At 42.9% G+C, this 18519-nt stretch overlaps 1 protein-coding gene across 1 annotated transcript; it reads right to left on the bottom strand.

Annotated features, from left to right (window-relative positions):
• Positions 1 to 324: 324 nt before the first annotated feature.
• Positions 325 to 17802, bottom strand: LOC146490565 (mitofusin-1-like). Its single transcript, XM_085152166.1, has 18 exons — positions 17629 to 17802; positions 17099 to 17256; positions 16850 to 16985; positions 15942 to 16104; positions 14835 to 14959; positions 14645 to 14753; positions 12518 to 12625; positions 12252 to 12405; positions 11949 to 12016; positions 10443 to 10564; positions 10084 to 10210; positions 8616 to 8720; positions 8130 to 8232; positions 7331 to 7557; positions 7080 to 7250; positions 6162 to 6358; positions 5790 to 5924; positions 325 to 5565 (listed from the first exon to the last, which is right to left on the bottom strand). Exons 2-18 carry the CDS (start codon positions 17244 to 17246, stop codon positions 5496 to 5498), a joined length of 2268 nt encoding a protein of 755 aa, XP_085008292.1. The 5' UTR covers positions 17247 to 17256; positions 17629 to 17802; the 3' UTR covers positions 325 to 5495.
• Positions 17803 to 18519: the final 717 nt, after the last annotated feature.

Below are 18519 nucleotides of genomic sequence, written 5' to 3'. Positions count from 1 at the left end.
TCCAGCCCTTGAGTTTAGTTTTTTTTATAAATATCATTTTTGATATGGTATTTTATTTTGAATGGACATACTCATGTAATGCAACAAGATGCCAAATCGTGTGGGAGTTTAAACGGATACAAAGCAGCGTAACGTTTCCAAATTTTCCCGTTGATTTAGTGACGCCGATTCATCGTGCACAGGATCTGACACCTAAACCAAAAACTCACCTTATTCACCTGTATCTCTGTGTTATGGTTACAGGTGGTGACATCATTCATGCACCCTGTACCTGTAAATGTTGCATTCATGTCAATGATGGCTGTGATCGCTCTCTTTTTAAAAAAAAAAGAACAAAAACCAACAAAAAAAGCCTGAATCCCAGCGTTCCCGCCAGTCTTTTATTTTGGAAGGAAATGATTGGAGTGGTTGTGATTTAAGTCTGGATCCAGCCCCAAAGTAGAAACTGGTGAATTGTAGACTCAGATAGAAACTTTATTTTATCCGAGGCCCTGCTTGAGTGGACTGTGGATGCTCAGGGGGCCACTTCGGTCGCAATGATAGGATTGAAGGAGGTCGTTGCATCCCTGTTTCTGAGATCTGAGATCACGCGCCGCCCTTCGAATGACGCTGGTGTAGAAAACGGCGCTGCAAGTGGACACCTCATCCCCGAGCGGCCCTTTAAAGGAGGAGCTTCATGTCAGGACCGCCAAGGACATTAGTGACTCTGTCAGAAGGAGGGACGACGGCCACAGCTCACCGTGACGTTTTGTTTTCAATGAAGGATGGGTTGTTTGTGTCATTAACAAGATGTGTGACCATGACAGCCAAAGTCACAGCAGTGCCACCACAGGCCTGTAAAAGAAGAAGAAACTACATATTTTTAAGGGTTTAACACTTTCACTGTTTTCAACAGAAACATTATGAACTGTTAAATATGGCAAGTGAAATGTACACTTAGTAGAGAGCTAGAACAGCACTCATGAACTGTAGTACAAATGTTAAACCGTCGAGCACACGTGACTTATTTACACATAGACGTGGTAATTCTGATTTAAGTATTTTCTTATCGTGCATCTTCCATTATTCTCAGCTCCTTAAAAGGCTTTAAACACTCACATGTGACGTGTGTGAGTTGGACCTATCCATCAGCTGTCTCAGGTGCCTATTTATAGATGTAAACATTGAGCCACACGGGCGGGATAACGAGGGTTGGTGCACCTGTGGATGTGGAACTATCGTGTCTCCATTCTGCCTTACGATATCATTCATAATCGGAGGTTAAACGAGCTTCAGCTACCGTAATGTTTTTCTCTCACGCTTCCTGTTTAGCCGCTGATCAATAAGAACGTTTTCCCGTAGAACACTACAAAAAGAAGGCATGCCTGCAGAAAACCCACCGCAACACCACAGACGGCTTAGAACGAGTGCACAGCAGCACCTTTTATACAACTCTGCTTTCTAATATTACTGCAGATCCGTTTGTAGTATGTGTGAGAGGCCTGTTTGCCCCCGTGTCTACTGACCCGTCTGCTGCTTCGTCACAGCTTTGCATCATGAAAGTCCTTTTTCAGCAAATGTTAAAACGCAGTTATAGTTTTTGAACCTGAGAATATCTGTGTGAGGTGTGTGTGGGGTGTAATCTGATGACGTTTGTGGATAATGTATAGATCCAAGTGTTAGACTGGTGCCAAAGTTACCCACAGACCTTGAGCTGTGAACTGAAAACTACACGTTAGCTCACTGTACTCCAGTGGCAGCCTCCTCCTCCTCCTCTTCCTCCATCAAATCAAAAGTCACCTCAGCGTCTGATTTTCAATCCAGTCTGGTGTTTGATGATCAAACAGGGCGGCTGCTTACATGTGGCGGTGATGATGAGGAGAGGACGATGAGTTTTCCCAGAGTGCTGACAGAGCTCATTCTTCTATTCAGCTCGGTGGACACAAGGTGTTCACGGGTCCTCAGCTTGAATTTAAAGAAGCAGTATAAACTTTTGGGAAATGTGCTTTCTTGCAGTCGTATCAGAATATTAAAGTTAATTAAAATGTCACTGGATGGGGGCACGGTAAATACAAACTGTAATATTCAGACTGTCACAGAAACCAGACAACATAATACATGAATGAGTTTGTTTTTCCAAGTTATTGCTTAAAAATGTATTGAGACATTTCTTTCACTGGGAAAAATTCACAGTAACGATGTGGAAGTCTCAAACTCACAAAACCACACATATCAGACGTGATACATCAGGGTTAAACAGCCAGGAACATCCAACGTCTCCATCCTGGTGTTTGTGATAAGAGTGACCTTCAAACCGCACGATCGTGGGTTAATTACTTGACACTCGTGTGTCATTAGCATAACGTGACCAAAATGTACAAATTAGACTTTATTAATCTAGTGTGACTCTAACTGAGCAGCTGAGTCTGTAAACTGGTAGAGGTCCACCTCTGTAGGCGCTGTCTGTGATGCCTGACAGTAACGAGATGCTGCGTGTTCATAACGGCCTTTGTCTCAATTAAAAAAGTGCTTCTCTTAATGAGGAAAAACACTTTCCTCAACGTTTTTCCTGTGAAAACAGAAACAACTTCAAGATTAAATGGACTCGTATTCATACTACCTGAGCTGCATTCAGCCATAGCGCTTTATTCTGAGATCCACACAGTGAAGAATAAGAATGAAAGGCAGGGTTTCCCAGAGAAGCAAACGATGACTGAACAGAAATATGAAGCTCTAAATATTGTTGTGAGATTTTGCCTTCCTGTGCTTTTAAAGAATAAATAGGATCCATCTCGGTCATCTTAGCGTGCCAGGAAGTGAGTAAACACCTTTCCCACAATGTTGAACTGTTCCTTTAGTTTTTTCACTTTCATTTGCCAACATTAGCTGTGAAAAAAAAAACACCTTAGCCCTTAACAGCTTAAAAGGAAGTGTGTGTCTGTGTGTGTGGGGGGGTGTTGTCTGCATTACTGACAGTGACTTTTAGCAGACAACCATCGTGTCGCTCTGTAATTCAGCACTATTAGCAGCTGGAACCCGGGAACAGTAATCCTTCTATGTGCCTGTGCCGTTCGCTCATGCAAGTAGAGCAGGAAACTCTTCAGTCAAAAACAAAACAAATACAGGTGCTTGACTTCATCTAACTGTTGTATTTACCTGAAGTCTTTTCCAGTTCATCCCCGCAGCCCTACGTGATGTCCTTATTTGATACTTTTAGAGTCCAAAAGTACCAAAAACCCCAGTGTGTTCATTATTGAAGTAGACTTGACTGCACGCTGTTGTTTTTCAGCAGCTTTGGCGCATGCAGTGCAGATGTTGAACCTCAGAGCAGGCTTGCAAACGTCATTGCTGCACGCGTTCGCAGTATTATTGGCAAAGGCCGTGCAAGTTCATTAGAAAATGAAAAAGTTGTTTCTGAAAGTCGCTCATCGGAGGAAAAAAGTATTCCCCATTAGCATTACAGGACCGCCACCGCATGGTCACAAGAAAGTGCACTGCCCTTCAAATCTACTTTGACTTACTGTTCTGAGACTTCCTTCGTTTGATTTTTATTTATTATGTTTTAAGCCAGTAAAGACCAGGGACTTGGTGCCATGATAATTCTCTTACAGTGCTATTGTGTGAAATTATAATCACTTGTTATGGAATAATTTTTATAGTCTTTTTTTCACACCAGACCTTTTTTTTTGTATTTGTACAGTGGCGTGGTGATACTGATACGTTGCCATGAATTATTGTAACCAATAAAAAGCTTTTAACCAAGAAAACATGGATGGTCTTTGCAAACAAGTACACAGCGCACACTCACAGGCACGCAAACCTTCCCGCCCATATAACTGAAACACATCTACACACAGAAGTCAGTCAGTGAGGTAGTTTGTTGAGCTCAAAATGCTCTTTTTAACTATTATGTAAAGCACATACGAGTCATTTGTTCATTATTTACTTAGAAGTTAAAACAACGCGCAGGTCGTCAGGAGCTGCTGGGAAGACTTGTAGCAAATGTCTTGCTAACAAGTGAATCAAGTCATCAAGCTATAAACCATTAATATAAAATGAGTCTGTATTCTTAGGGAACTGCAAACATACTCGGAGAACCTCCGTCCTTAAAAGGAAAAAAGAAATCCTGCACAGTTCACATGCCAAGCTGTTTTTTTTGTGTTGCTTTTATAGTCACACCAAACCAGCCTCCTAATTCAGTGACAGATTACAAGTATTTGTGGTAACCAAATTGCTGGTTGGAAGCAATGTGTATCCTAATAACAGCACTGCATTCACTCTCAGATTTGCTAAGGCTTGCAAATATTTGCTAATTCCCAAATGCGGCCGATTGCCAAAGCATATCCGAGTCTGTGCAACATGTCTGCAGTGTCTCTGTACAACAGGGGGCTCCACTAAACTGGCTGTTTTCTGGTTATGCTCCTACATAGAACCTCGGGTGCAGCAACTACATCACTATCAGTGGAGGAATTCCTCTTTCAAACTGATGTAGGTCTGGCTGGAGATTTCTGTGCATGTAGACAGCCACAGATTTGCGCTTTTGATTTTTGCTGTTCATTTTACAGTCATTCATTATCAGCAGCAGACGGCATGTTATTGTCGACTTCACGCCATTCAATCTTAAACTAGCAGCAGAGTGACTCTAATTTATTGCAATATTGAACACCTTTGACCTTTTTTCTGTAAGTGTCCAAAAAGAAACGCACAAAATCTCGTTTTAGATCGTTGCAGTTTTAATGCAATTTGCAAAATCTGCACATACTTCAGGACACATTAGAGGAAAAAAAGTTTACAAAGTGCACACTGGTGTAGTCATTATCAGGTAATGGGTATAAATAAAATAGGGTATTATAAAATATATATATGAATATTTTGAAAGCTTTTCTATACAGTTTGGAGTATTAGAAAATAGCAGACAAGGCTTCAGCTTTTCATTCGTACTCAAACGATGAATTTACTGAGCTTCCTGTGAAAATGTTTTCTTTCATTATTAAATTAATTTGTTTTTCACACAACGTAGATGTGACCAAACAGATGCACGTACAGTCGTAGAGGTTACTGAAATATTCACAGTCAGAAGCACATTAGTGTCCAAATACAGCACCCGACCGGTGGTGTGCACGCCGACCAGGGTAACAGTGACCCGTGGAGCATATCTGCACCACAGGATTCAGGTGTGTTCGCTGCTTTTAGAAGAGCCTGACATACAGCACACCTGTTTGGGCCTTTGCCCGTCTCTCTGCTAATCATGAAGATTCATCTTTTTCTTTTTTAGATTAACAGTCAAATCTACAAAATGACAAAAAGAAGGGAAAAAATTACAAGAGGCTATTCAGATTGAAAACTGTTCCCGGGGTACCAACAAAATTATAAATGAATAATTGAGAAGCTGATTATCAAAACATCGGCGCATAAACCTCGGCTGTAGTTTGCGCGATCTTGCAGTGACGTGGCACCGAACTGAGGAATGACTGGCTCCGTGAGACTGAACTGTGGAGCGATGAAGAACAGGATCTTCACTGCTCAGGCTGCAAATACTGCTTGGTGAACCCCTCCAGCTGCTTCTCCAGGTCAGTGGCTTTATGTCTGCACACATCATGTATAAAAAGAAATACTTGACTTATTACCTTCTTGGGTTGAGATAACATTTTGTGATATCTGTCATGTAGAACTCAACTACACATTTCCAATTACTGTTATCATTCATTTGATCTGAGATGTTAACGTTCCCCACACTGGTTCCTGATAAATTCCCAGACAGACGCTCTACTTTTCCCGTTATTCCCAATAAGAGAGGGAGCTGGACTGACCGCAGGCTCTTGGAGCGGCTCTGGATGCTCTCCAGCTGATCGATCTTCGCTGTCAGTTGACGGATTTCTGCCTCCAGCTCTTTCTGCGTCTGGTCCACCTGCTGACAGAGCCTAGCAAAGGTGGTTGCCATCTCCCTGGTAACACAGAGGGCACAGTGTGGCACTGCTTATTTATTTAGCTCCGATACAGAGGGCGGGGCCGAGCTGTGTAGGTTTAAATTAGGAAAGGAGGCAGGAGGAGGGAAGCAAAAACCATGAGGCTATAACCTGTTCATGCACACAGAAGAGCAAGTGGCAGAAATGATTTTTAGAAGGTTCATTGTGCACACCGTCAGCTCACTGGATAGATAATATGAAAGGCAGCACACTTACTGTTGTACTTGTTTGCTACAGTTTGCACTCGTAAGGCTGACCATGAGCTGCATTTTATCGGATGCGTAGTCCACAAACTGCCGCTTCAGAGCACGCTCCTTTGCCTTCGTGGTCCAAGTGAGTCTCTCGTATACGTACAGCAGGCCATAGAGAGAGGCTGACAGGGCGATCAGCCTCCAGCCAACGGTTCTCCACACCTGAGAGAGAGTAGGCAGGTGAAGCATGCTTATTTTGCTGTTTAGGTGGTGAAAGCTTAGATTAAACACGTCGAGTTCAGCACCGTGTATTTGCAAATACTACTCTTCTCTCTATAGGTTTACAAAGACGGTCATCTAAACAATCCTTTTGAGCTACAATGGAACAAATATCAACCATTTTAACAGGAAAATGTTAAACAGGCTAAAATGCACATCACAAAGATCTACAAAGTCTACTTCCTGCTGATTCACACTGGGGGGGGGAGTACATGTTAGTTCAGTGGTGGCAAACATAAGGCCTGAATTTCGTTGGATACAGTTTTGCACATTTAGCTGAACTTTACATGACTTTTGATTTCTGAATATTGGAACACCCTGGTCCATAACAAAGCTCAGGGAGAGCTCAAATAAAAACTCAATGTCAAAACAGTTTCTTACAGTTAAATATGTCCAATCAGAGTTCATATTGTTTGACTGTCCACTATTAACTGAGAGGTTAAAATGAGACCCGGGTTCTCGGGCTCCTTTTATTAAAACAGGTTCAAACATCTTGACAGTGAAACCAGTGCTGTGGTTAAGAGCAGCTTCTTCTTTTTCTTTTTATTGTAAATCACTTCTGTTTGAAATGTGCTAGATAAAAAAATGCACTGTCTTCCTTACTCTTTACTCACACACCACATTTCATATGTTGGAATTAAAAACGACCTCAGACACAACATACCACTCCTCCAACGACCAGTACGCCCATTGAAGTGCGGGAATTGAGGGAAGCGATGGCCACCATCAGGTCCTCCTGGGTCACGAGGGCTGTCTGCTGGTTGGGCACTGCCACGGTCGTGGGGGGCGCTGAGGAGGAGGGTGTTTGGGTCTGAGGCAGTGCTGGGCGAGGTGTCTAAGGAAAGACAAGCAGAGTTTTTCAGAATAGGGTGTGAAAAAGTCTCATTACAATAATAATTCTTGATTGGTGCGCACCTGAAAGTTCTGGTCCACCAGTCTAAGAGCTCTCTCTGCATTGGCAGATCCCAGAAAGCGGTGGACTAACGCTTTCCAGCCCAGCGAAAACTTAAACTCAACGTCTTCCTGGAAGTCGCTGCAAAGTGTGGCGCAGTTTAGGTCGTAACTCATGTCAAACTTCCTGCTGTTCATCAGCATGGACACCTGGCTCTGGGTTGAAGAGGGAAGCAGAGGGAGCATGCTCTCTGGAAAGGGAGAATCCCAGCATAAAATGAAGAGAAGGCATATTTGGACACGAGGTAGGCAGCCCTTCAAAATGAGGACATTCACATTTAGAGCTGGTATAACTTTAGGGACCTGCTGGGCTCAAAGTTAAGAACCAAATATGACACATTTGTGTTGCACTTTTCCTTACAAGGAAAAAGAGAAACCGATTTATAGAACAGCTCCGGAAGTCTTTTCATCAGAGGGCACATCAACACCTTTACAACATCACTGTCACTGAGCACAGCTTGCATGCGTGACGCATTTGTCGCATAATGGGGCATGGAATGACGGCATTCAGCGAGGAGGGTAAATATAGCAGCGATCAGGGTGTAGCAGACATCAGCCTGAAGGCAAAAAGGTTCTGACCAAGTTTAGCAATGCTGCGAATGAGTGATGGAGCGAAAAAAAGCTGCCCTGAAGCCATTTTCTAATAAAAAATATCCATTTCTTAAGAGATGAAACCATTTTCAGAAATTGTGTTAACGACTTCAGCTTTTATATTGCAACATTGCAAAGGAGCTCTTATTAACATCCGTGTTACGTGAATTACCTATCATGTATTCCTGGGTGGACTGAACAGAGGCGTTGACAGCATTGGAGCAGCGGAAAGCCAAATTCTTGCCCATCCCCTCCTCCACGTGAGCCAGCAGCTCCTGCCAACAGCAACAGGGGTCAGAGGTCAGATGGAAAAAAGGATCTTTGCACGCAAGTCACTGTCACAGTGTTTATGCAGACGTGGCATCTGTTATTGCACTAAAACTGGAACGCTGTAGCGCTAAAGCTAGCAGACGCTAACTGCTTTCAGAGGAAGGAAATAGAAGCCTGTCGGATAAAGTTAAACTAAATGTGTGTCGTACACAGTGTAGCAGAGAGAAACTTCATCAAGTAGTATGTACAGGCAGTTTATGTGCTTGGTGACTGAATGTGTAGCAGACAACTTTAATGAGCATCGACTGTTGACCCTTACAGCCGGCTAAGCAGAACATCATTTTATTGGCTTTTATTTCTGAGGTGTTTTTATGCTGCCTTTACTTACAGACTTGTACATTTTGAGGACCTGAGGTGAGGGGTGGAAGTCACAGTGGAACTCATCAACAATTAAATGAAGGCGACAGATCTCCTCCCCCATGGCGGTGGAAACCTGGATAAAACGCAACATGGGAGCTCAAGTTGATCTAGTCAATGACACACAACAGAGCTTCCTCTGGTTTCTGTCCAGGCACCAAGAAGTTTTTCCAATTTCAATATCAGCGAAATAAAGAAGAAAAAACAATTACAGTTTTATTTTTGCACATAGAGGTAATTAAGTTACTTTCATTTAAAGGAGAAAGGAAACAGACAAAAGCTCTGTTAATCAGCTAGTTCAAATAAAATGTTAAAAATGGCTCGTTCATCTTCTCCGATCTTTTTTGTCTTTGAAGCCCGATCAAGTCATCGCTGAGCTGATATTGATATCATTGCAAAAACTAAGAATATCTTGTCACCTGCTGACTCTGAGAAAGTGATCCATGCGTTTATTTCATCCAGGCTTGACGACTGTAATCGTCTTTATTTCGGTACCAGCCAGGCTCTGCTCTTCAGCTAGTTCAGGATGCCGCAGTCCGACTCCTGACAGGCGCTCGTAAACATGACCACATCTCTCCAGGCTCGTTTACACTGGCTTCCAGTGCATTGTAGAATTGATTTTAAGATATTTATATATAGTTATATAGAGATTATTGCTTGTTTTTAAGTCTCTAAATGGATTAGCTCTGTCATACCTCTCTGACCTTTTAACTAAAAATACTGCAAACAGATCTCTCAGGTCAGCTGATAAGTTGCTTCTGATTGTCCCTGGCAGCAGGCTACACAGAGCAGACCGGGCCTTTGTGACTGCTGCGCCCAAACTTCGGATCAGTCCGCCTCTTCAGATTAGCATCTCTCCAACACTCGACATTTTTAAAGCCTGTCTCAAAACACATTTTTACTCTCTAGCTTTTAATCATGACTGAGTTTATGTTTTATTCTCTGTGCGTGTTTGTTCTACTTGTTACTTTTGTTACTATGTACAGCACTTTGGTCAACCTGTGTGGTTTTTAAATGTTGCTTACAAATAAATTGATTGATTGATATAATATTTGCTATTTGCTGACCTACTGGCATTTATAACATCTGATAAATCTATCAGCTGTTATAAAGAAGAGACAGGTGAAACACCCTTCAATCAGGTGTTGATTATGCATAATTTGGCCACCAGAGGGCACCCTGCCATCTGCTGTTGGCAACGTGTTTGCTAATAAAAGCAGACAGCGTGACCAAGTCAATAAATAAACGAGAAATCTGTTTTATAAGCAGAAAAAAACCTCTTAGGTGATATATAGTAATATCTGGCTCCTTAAAAACTATGATCAGATGAAAGTGATCAGCAGATAATTAGCACTGCATGTGTTGGTGTAATCACACAGTAAATATCTGAGGTTGGAGATCCTTCAGGGCAGAAAAAAATCCATTTCTCCTTTTGTTACCTTGGACTCCACGTCCTCACTGATCGCCTTGATCTTCTTTTTAATTTCATCGATTAGCAGGTTGAGTTGATTCTTGACAAACTCCAGCCGATCCATCTGATACTCTCTGTCCTCCAGTGCCGCCACTCTGAAGACCCACCCCCCAAACAGGAAATGCTGTCACACATGCAAACTAGCAGGTAAATAACTTGACAGTAAAACGTTGATTAGACCTGCACAGCAGAAAGCAGCAAAAAAACACATGTTGACAACTCAAATGATCACATAACTTTTCAGCATGCTGATGTTTTATCTCTAGAAACCCTTCAGCTGGAGGAAGATCAGACATCATAAGTAAAGAAAACGTAGCGGGCGCTCACCTCTTCTCCGCGGCCTCGATGTGGATGGCATCCATTATGCTCTTGACTTGTTCTGTGATCTGCTTGGCCCTGATAGTGTGCTGCTCAAACTTTGTTTTCACTGCTGACTGCGAGATACACTCCTGCGAGGCCATAACACACAAGTTACTGTGACATTTACTGTGGCTGCTGCTGGACGCCGTGCGGGAACTTGCACGCCACCAGGGACGAATGTAGGACAAGATAAACACCTGCTACGTTTGACTTAAAAGAAGAAGAAAAGAAATGGAAACACAGGTGTGGAAACGACAGCAGCAGAGTGCGTATCTTGTGTCACGCAGCCCACATTTGGTCACAGTAGTGTGTTGGTGATCTCACAACAAAATTAAGAAATAAAAATCAACATATTAAGTGAATTTAAACACAAACGCAACAGAATGAAGGAGGAAGTGCAACATAGATAAGTAGGAATTTTATGTCATGTTGGGATTTAAAGTAGCTGTTCTTCATTTTAAGTTAAGTAAAGAGTATCGCGATGACTTACTGGGAACAGATTCCTGACAGAAGCAGCTCTCTAACGATATAGTAAATCTATCATCAGAGCTGTGCTTTCTTTGTTTTTCTCTCAGAGCACTTTTTGTTTCCCCTTTTCCAGCTGTATGATGATTTCTCTGATATGCTCTCTTCCAAACAATTCCTCCTTTATTGGGCTATTTCAGGTGTAAAGGAGGAGGAGAAGTGTATGCTAACTTGCTAACTGCCTACTTTAACATTTTCCTATGTTGGATCTAATCTGATGTTCCAGCATCCATCACTAACAACCCCAACAGCCAGACCAAGCTGCCAGTGAAGCCAAATGTCTCTTATTCTATGTGCTTTTATTCCCAGGATCTATACGGTGAAATACAACAAAAACCAAAATAAGATGCAAAATTTAAAAAAAAAAAGCAACAGAAAACTCAATGAAAAAATGTGGAACAAAACGAACGGCTGCCCTCACCTAAGTGAATCTAGATTTCAGCAATGAAGACGCAGGTTGATGTAAAAAAGTAGCAGCGAGTGGACGGCGAGTCAAAGTCTGAGCAGCTGGCTGCTTCTGTCAGCTGTTACTGCTCGAGGGAAGACTCACGCCGACTCTTGTTTTTTTAAAAAACATCGAAACACACACAGACTACTACTACTTTGAGCTGGCAAAGGAACATCTGAAGATTTCTAATTTATTCCTCAGATGTTAGCAGACTTATGCAACAAGCTACGTTCTGCTTCTTGTAGAGCAGCCACTCTTTTCTTCTCCTGCTCACAATGAATGAGGATCTCAGTTAGCTTAGCAGTGAGTTCCCTTCTTTCTTCAGCTGTAATTTCTGACAATGCGCTAACTGCAGCTCTCAGCAGGCATCCATGCAACCTAACGTTTCTTTGAATCCTATATTTGTAACGACTTTAACATCCATCCAACACTCAGTTTGTTAGTAAACATTGGAATATACGCTTCAATGTATTTGTTTTCCTAAACGCACACAAACACACCTCAAACCTCCTTTCAAAGCACTGAAACTCCTTCAGTCTCTCCTGGAAGCCCTCAGCAAGAGCGCCACCTGTTGGACAATTTAATCACATTAGAAAGATCCTAAAGTTCTGAACATGACTGCAAAAATACACGCGTACAATACTTTGACTCACATCGGATGTAAACATCTAAACCTCTAATTTAATATTCGTTCATAGTTCTGCTTTATATTGATATCAAGGCTTCTGCGTAACACTGGTGAACGCACGTGTATGAAATCTGGGTAGTACACTTTGTTAGTCCGACCTTCCCTGTATCCTCACCTGTTTCAGGCATGCCTTGTGCACGCTGCATACGGGAATTGAGCACCTCCTTTGCAGAGACAAAGAAAATGTGGTTGGGTGCCTTATCACGGTCCAAAACTTTGAGCTCGTCCACCAAGAAGTTCACACAACGGTCTGTGTGCTGCTTCCTCACCTGAGAAAGAAGACACGCCACCTTCACGTATGAGAGGTTTTTTACATTACGTATTCTCAAAGTAACAAATCTCTTTCATTGGAGGCTGATGACACAGCAATCCCATACTCACGTCCTCCATGTATTCTGGTTCATTTGCTGAGGCGTCCCAGCGATTGTTGAGGATGAAGATGTTCGGCTTTGAAAGACGCTCATTCACTTTGTGGAAAAAGTGCTTTTCCTAGAAGCAAAGAAGTGGGGGTGTTAAAGGACAGTCTGAGTAGTGCAGAACAGTAAAGACAGGAAGTCACTTCTTTCTTTCCAAAACAAAGCTCCTGCTTGATTTGACAGGGTGCAGACTGCAGGGGTAAAATCCTCACGGTTTGCACACTTATGCAGAAATGGTAGCTTTATGTTTGCTACTCAGCCATCAAAGTTATTTACATAAATCCTCGATTTATATCTACAGAAAAGCCCAGAGTGGAAAGTCTGCTTTGCCTTTAAGAACTGCAGCTGCGCTAAAGATCTCTGTGACTGGCTGTGTTTAGCTTCACGCTGCATGAATGTGCAGACAGAAAGAAGAGGCCTGTTTGTGGTCGGACATAAATACTGGCTGGTTGCTCTCTTATCGGCTCAGCATAGAGAACATCCACACGGCCCCTCTGGCACTCACAGAACTGGAAACTTGGAGTCAAACTGCTGTGCCACCATCCACTTATTTTTTTATTTTTTTGCCTGTCCCATTTGGTTCTTTAGCCGAATTGTTGTCTGAAGACCAACAAGGAGACCCAATGGATTTACTTCCAAATGGATCATCACGGCCTTGCCGTATTGGTCCATTTGATCGACCTTTGTTTTTATTATTTATTTTATTTTATTTTCAGTTGTTACAGACGGGACAGACATGAGTGAGGGATAGGAAAGGGAGAAAGAAAGAGGAAGGAAAAGAAAAACAGAAGGGAAGAGGGACAGTGAGAAAGGAAACTTAAAAAGAGAAAGAAGAAAAAAAATCTCCTGGATCACCTGTTGAGAGAAAAAGAAGAGAAAACAAGCAAAAAAAACAAAAAACAAAGCAACATACTAAACACAACACCATCACATTAATCTAGCTAAGTGTAAACAGCAGTAAATACTAAATATTGAATGTTGTTGTGCAGCACGCAGGACAGACAGCGCACAGTGTGCTTGGAAATAGCAGCCAATAAAGGTGTGATTTAAGTCTATGAACAGTGAACACCCGTGTGCACACCTGTGTGGATCAGCGCGCTTGTATTCAAAAGGTTTCCCCATGTAATGGTCTGCTAGAGGGTGTAGAGAGCCATAGTCCCGCCCCCAGGGCATGAAGCAGGCATGGAGGAGATCCAGGCCCCAGACATCCAGAGGCCCCAGAGTGCAAGAGTCCAAGGAGGACCACCGGAGGGTGGGAAGAGTTGAGGAGAGCGCCAGATGAGGGGTCACCCAGTAGCCACGGTGGAGAAACCAGAGGAGGCTGCAGCGGCGTGCCCGCCGGCTCTGCCGCCTGCCAGCTGTGCCAGAGTGAACCGAGCCGCAGGCCCGTAGGCCCGAGGGCCCCCTTTGCCCCGGAAGAGACCTGACCGACCAACAGGCACCAAGCCCCGCCAAGTAGTCGCCGGGAGTGAGCTGGTACATACCTGAGCGCCCAGCCCCGGACACCAAGAACCACCAACGCACCGACCCCTGAGGGCATCAGTTACCGGCAGGGAGTGTGGTGAGGGGAGATAGGCCTTTGGGGGACACCATCCACTTAAATGAAAACTTAGAGGCTTATAGAGCAACGACGGGTGACAACGGGCCGACGGACACAGCGACCCTATCATCTAATAGCTATCAATATATGCATTAATATGCATTTAAACAAGTAACTGACAAAGAAGGAGCAGATAAAATATCAGTAACTAACAAGCCTAATAATGGTTTTAATAATGGTTTTGATGACTGACACAAGCATAGAGGCAATCTGAAAAACGCTGACTAGACAGATCAGATAAGATGACAGGTGCTGGCAATACGATGGCAAAATTCAGAGCTGAATTACAAGCGGGAACAATGAGGGAATTTCTTTGATCAATCCTTAAGAGAGTGGCGCTCACCCATGGAGCTGTTTCGATGATTTAAAACGTTATCCGGCCTTTTCCCCAGCTCAGGTTATTCCCTATCTACGCATGAAAGTGCTGCTGCAACTAATTATTGAAACAGGACAGCAGCCAAACATGAGTTTGATGTGTGTGAGACACTTTACCGTGTTCATGAGTGTAGACTCCGAGTTTGCCACCAGCACAAAGACATCAGCATCCAGACAAAACTTGTCTATCCAGCTGTCCAGCTCTAACGTGACGTCTGTTCCGGGGCTGGAAGTCAGAAGGGAGGTCAAATACACCTAATGTACGAGATAGGTGGACTTTTCAGATGCGAAGATCTGATCCTGTTACCTGTCTACAAGCACCAGGTCGTCTCGCAGCAGAGCACATTTGGTCTTTGGCCAGAAGACACGTACCAGGCAGCCTGCATCCAGGCTTTCATCCATGAGAAGCGCGTGAGCCAGCTGGTTCACGGTCTGCAGACAGGGAGGAAATCCACTGATGTTAGGAATATTTACACAAAAAGTTTATAGTAATGCAAATGAAAATTTTAGCACATTTTGCAGCCACCAAAATGTGTTAAAAACCACCGAAGGGTGCTGGTTTGGACCCTGAATTGTCCCAAGAATCCATCAGAGTGTGAGAGAGTGTGTTAACAAAGCACCTTATGTCTGTATGACTAGAAGAAAAGTGGCTTGTAGTGAAAAGTGCTTCGAGTGCTTGATTCGAGTAGAAGTGCATTATTTATAAATATGAGTAAATTTACCACTTGGAAACCCACCTAGCTTTAGTCACTTGAGTTATTAACACGTAAAAACAGCAGACTGATTATTAGGAAGGTGAGACGAAGCCGCTCAGCTCCACACAGTAAACAAGACTGTAGGGTCTCCTTTAAATTTCCGACACCTGACACTGCAGTAAACATCCTGCCTTCATGTCACATGTTCTTACATGGCTACAAGTTCAGCTTGCATTCAACTGACTATTTACGTGGCTGTAGCTCAGGAGGTAGAGCAAGCCATCGACTACCTGAAAGGTTTGTGGTTCAATCCCTGGCTGCTCCACTCTGCATGCTCGCAGACACAGTATGAATGTGTGTGAAGTTAGACAGAAAGCACTTACACAGAAATAAGTGCTGGTGTGAAAGCGCCATATAATAACCAGTCCATTTAGCTACTCAAGTGCTACATTTATCTGCAACTGTGAAAACTTCAGTCCCATTATTACTGGTGTTTTAATAGCAAACCACAAACAACAAGAATAAGGACGTATAGTATGATAGAAAGAGCGGCAAGCAGTGTGAACAGATGCTCTGATTAACGACCACGGTGGCATTCTGGTGCGTGTGTTCACGTAAACTTTGTCCTCAGTTTCTCTGGAGGGGATCAGCTGCACATAATTACTAGACAGAGCTCGCAAACTTCCAAAAACATTCTGCTGCCTCTGAATTAAACTTACCTTGACACTCTTCTTTTCATCTGAGCCGTCTGTCTTGAGGTAGGCCTTATCGTCATCGGTGCCCTCCACACTCAAGAAGCAGTTGGTGGTGTGGCCAATACCACTTGGCAGCACTCGATCCCTCAGCATGGCATTAACCACTGTGCTTTTACCATTACTGGTTCTGAGATCAACAAACAGATTCTTTACTTACTTATTTAACCTTTATTCACACAGGCAGTCCCCACTGACACTCGAGGTGTCATTTGCAAGTGAGACCTGTTGTTGCTCAGTGTGCTCATAATATTAAAAACTCATAAAGAAATGAAAGTGTTACGTACAAAGTTCCTGTTATTTTCAGCTAGTCCAGCTGCTGTATGGTGCAATTTATTGCTATCTGACTGAATTACTTGAATATAGGACATGCTTGTTTTGCTGTAACACATTAGTTTCACGGTCAGGTAACTACTCGAGGCACGTGACTCATAGTTAAAGAAAATGAAAGTAAAGACACGCCTATCCACACAACAGGGAAACGAGCGCTTTACATTCCCACGACTGAGAGCGTCACAACAAAAAAAAAAACCACTCTGGAAAATACCATTTAAGAATAGCACCGCTTTTGGTAGAGCATGTGTAAAGCATGGTTATTATAGTTCAACGAAAGTAAACATAAAAAGTAAAACTAGATGTGAAAACACCTGATTACACTGAAATAAAAAGAAAAAGACTTCTTTAGCAAGACTTAAGATGAGTGTGAGTCCACTTTCTTCACAAATGCACCGTTTATATTGTAATAGCTGTTCTGATCTTCTTAAATCTCACAAACACATCACTGAAGTAAACTGATAACAAAAATTTTATTAATAAAATGTCATTAAATAAAAATAAATCTGGTCAACAGGTAAGAGACCTGACAACAGACTAACCTGCCAAAAAAGGCCACTTTCATGTGCCTGCGTGCCAGCACCTCCTTGATGACAGCCAGTTTGCCTCTATATGCCTTAATCTGCTCCTTCTGATCCTGAGTTGCGATGTTCTCCAAAGCTTTATTCCCGCTGATGTCTGTCAGCACAAAAACACAGCATGAAGAAAAGCAAGTGCTGTGCGCCTCCTGCACCAACACTCCTGATTGACAAGAAGTCGGTGTTAGAAGCTCCCAGGCAAACTTCTCTCACCTTCCACAAACTCTGAAGTCTCCTTCACGTAGTGGAGTAGCTGCTCGAACACATCGCTGATCGTCTTCTTGGCCACAACAAAGTGCTTGAGAGGGGAAAACTCGCCCTGGGCCGAGTCTGTCCGTCTGAGTGGAGGCGCCGCAGCCATGCTGGTCAATCTGAAACCGGAGGCGTCAGCAAGGACAAACACACTCGTATCAGCGGGCACGAACAACACCGCAAACACAGTTTGGATCGAGCCGAAACACTTCTGTTGATCTTAATATTACAGTTACATAACTTAAGTATCAAAGTATCAAACTGCAGTGGATGGAAGATGGATTGTTTATTAAAAGTGTTTTAGCAAAGTTATCGAACAAGAGTTAGCAGTGACGCCGTGCATCTTCCTACACATTTCTACCCACGGTGTTCAGATAGGTAGCTGTACACACATATGGTGAGTGCTGTCCTGGAGGCTAACAGATTAAGCTAGGTCATGTTACATGTAGCCGTAAACTAGCATTAGCCCCGGCGCTACTTTTTTTCCTCACCGCTGTCCAAAGAGAGCCCGCGTCCTCTTCTCATAACACAAGTAATATAGATCCGGGTGGACAATGCAGAGATTTCCTTTGCTTACTGGAAGATTGATTGCTGTCAGACTGGTTAGCCCGTGTGTTCACTGTAATGTCACAGCGCCAAGTTAGTTAGAGGAAGAAGTATGCTTCCGAAACAAATTTTCAAAATAAAATGCCCCTTTGACAGAAACACTAGAAAGTACAGTACTGTAAATGTGACCGCTGCTAACTGATGTCGCTTTAGTTTAATTGCTGTTGAACTACGTGTGTTTTACTGTTTTACCGCTGCCATTGTTTTTAGAACTTAAACGTGTCACCCTTGAGAAACAATATCGACTCGATATATTTTTTCTCTTTGAAACCGCTTTAGCGGCCATTTGTCCTGACCGTTCTTTTATTTTCAAACTTTAAGTGTCTAGACTTCCTGTTCTTCCACTTGACGCAGCCCCCGCCAGCGTCAGCTCCAGTCTCAGGACAGGGGGCGGAGATAAGTGACGAAACGGTTGTCCGGAAACAGCCAATCAATGAGCAAAGAATGTGTCCGACCCGGAGCCCTCCTTTACTGTAAACGACTGTCCAGGATATCTATATACGATTTAAAAAACAGACTCTCTGCACATGTTTCTGCAAAAAACGTCTAATGTTTAGTGAAAGTGAAGTGAAAGTAAAACAAAAAAACAGTGAAACTGAAAACAATAAGCACCAAACCCGGTAAACCTGTTATTAAAACCAAATTAAACTAAAATCTAATTTAAAACGAAACCAAAGGTAAAAACCTTTGAAAAATGAAAATAAGACAGCAACTCAACCCAGGTTGATGTTTGTGCCCTATCCCAGTTTGATAGAGGTCACACACCATTTTTAGAA

Source organism: Neolamprologus multifasciatus, chromosome 23 (assembly GCF_963576455.1).
Source record: "Neolamprologus multifasciatus chromosome 23, fNeoMul1.2, whole genome shotgun sequence".
NCBI lineage: Eukaryota > Metazoa > Chordata > Actinopteri > Cichliformes > Cichlidae > Neolamprologus > Neolamprologus multifasciatus.
This window is presented reverse-complemented; position numbering and strand designations above follow the sequence as displayed.

Coding starts and splice junctions, on each gene's coding strand:
- LOC146490565 (XM_085152166.1), bottom strand. CDS start 17,246: ATGGCTGCGGCGCCTCCACTCAGACGGACAGACTCGGCCCAGGGCGAG. Junction 16,986..17,098: donor GACTTCAGAGTTTGTGGAAG/GTGAGAGAAGTT, acceptor TTGTGCTGACAG/ACATCAGCGGGAATAAAGCT. Junction 14,754..14,834: donor GACCTGGTGCTTGTAGACAG/GTAACAGGATCA, acceptor TCTGACTTCCAG/CCCCGGAACAGACGTCACGT.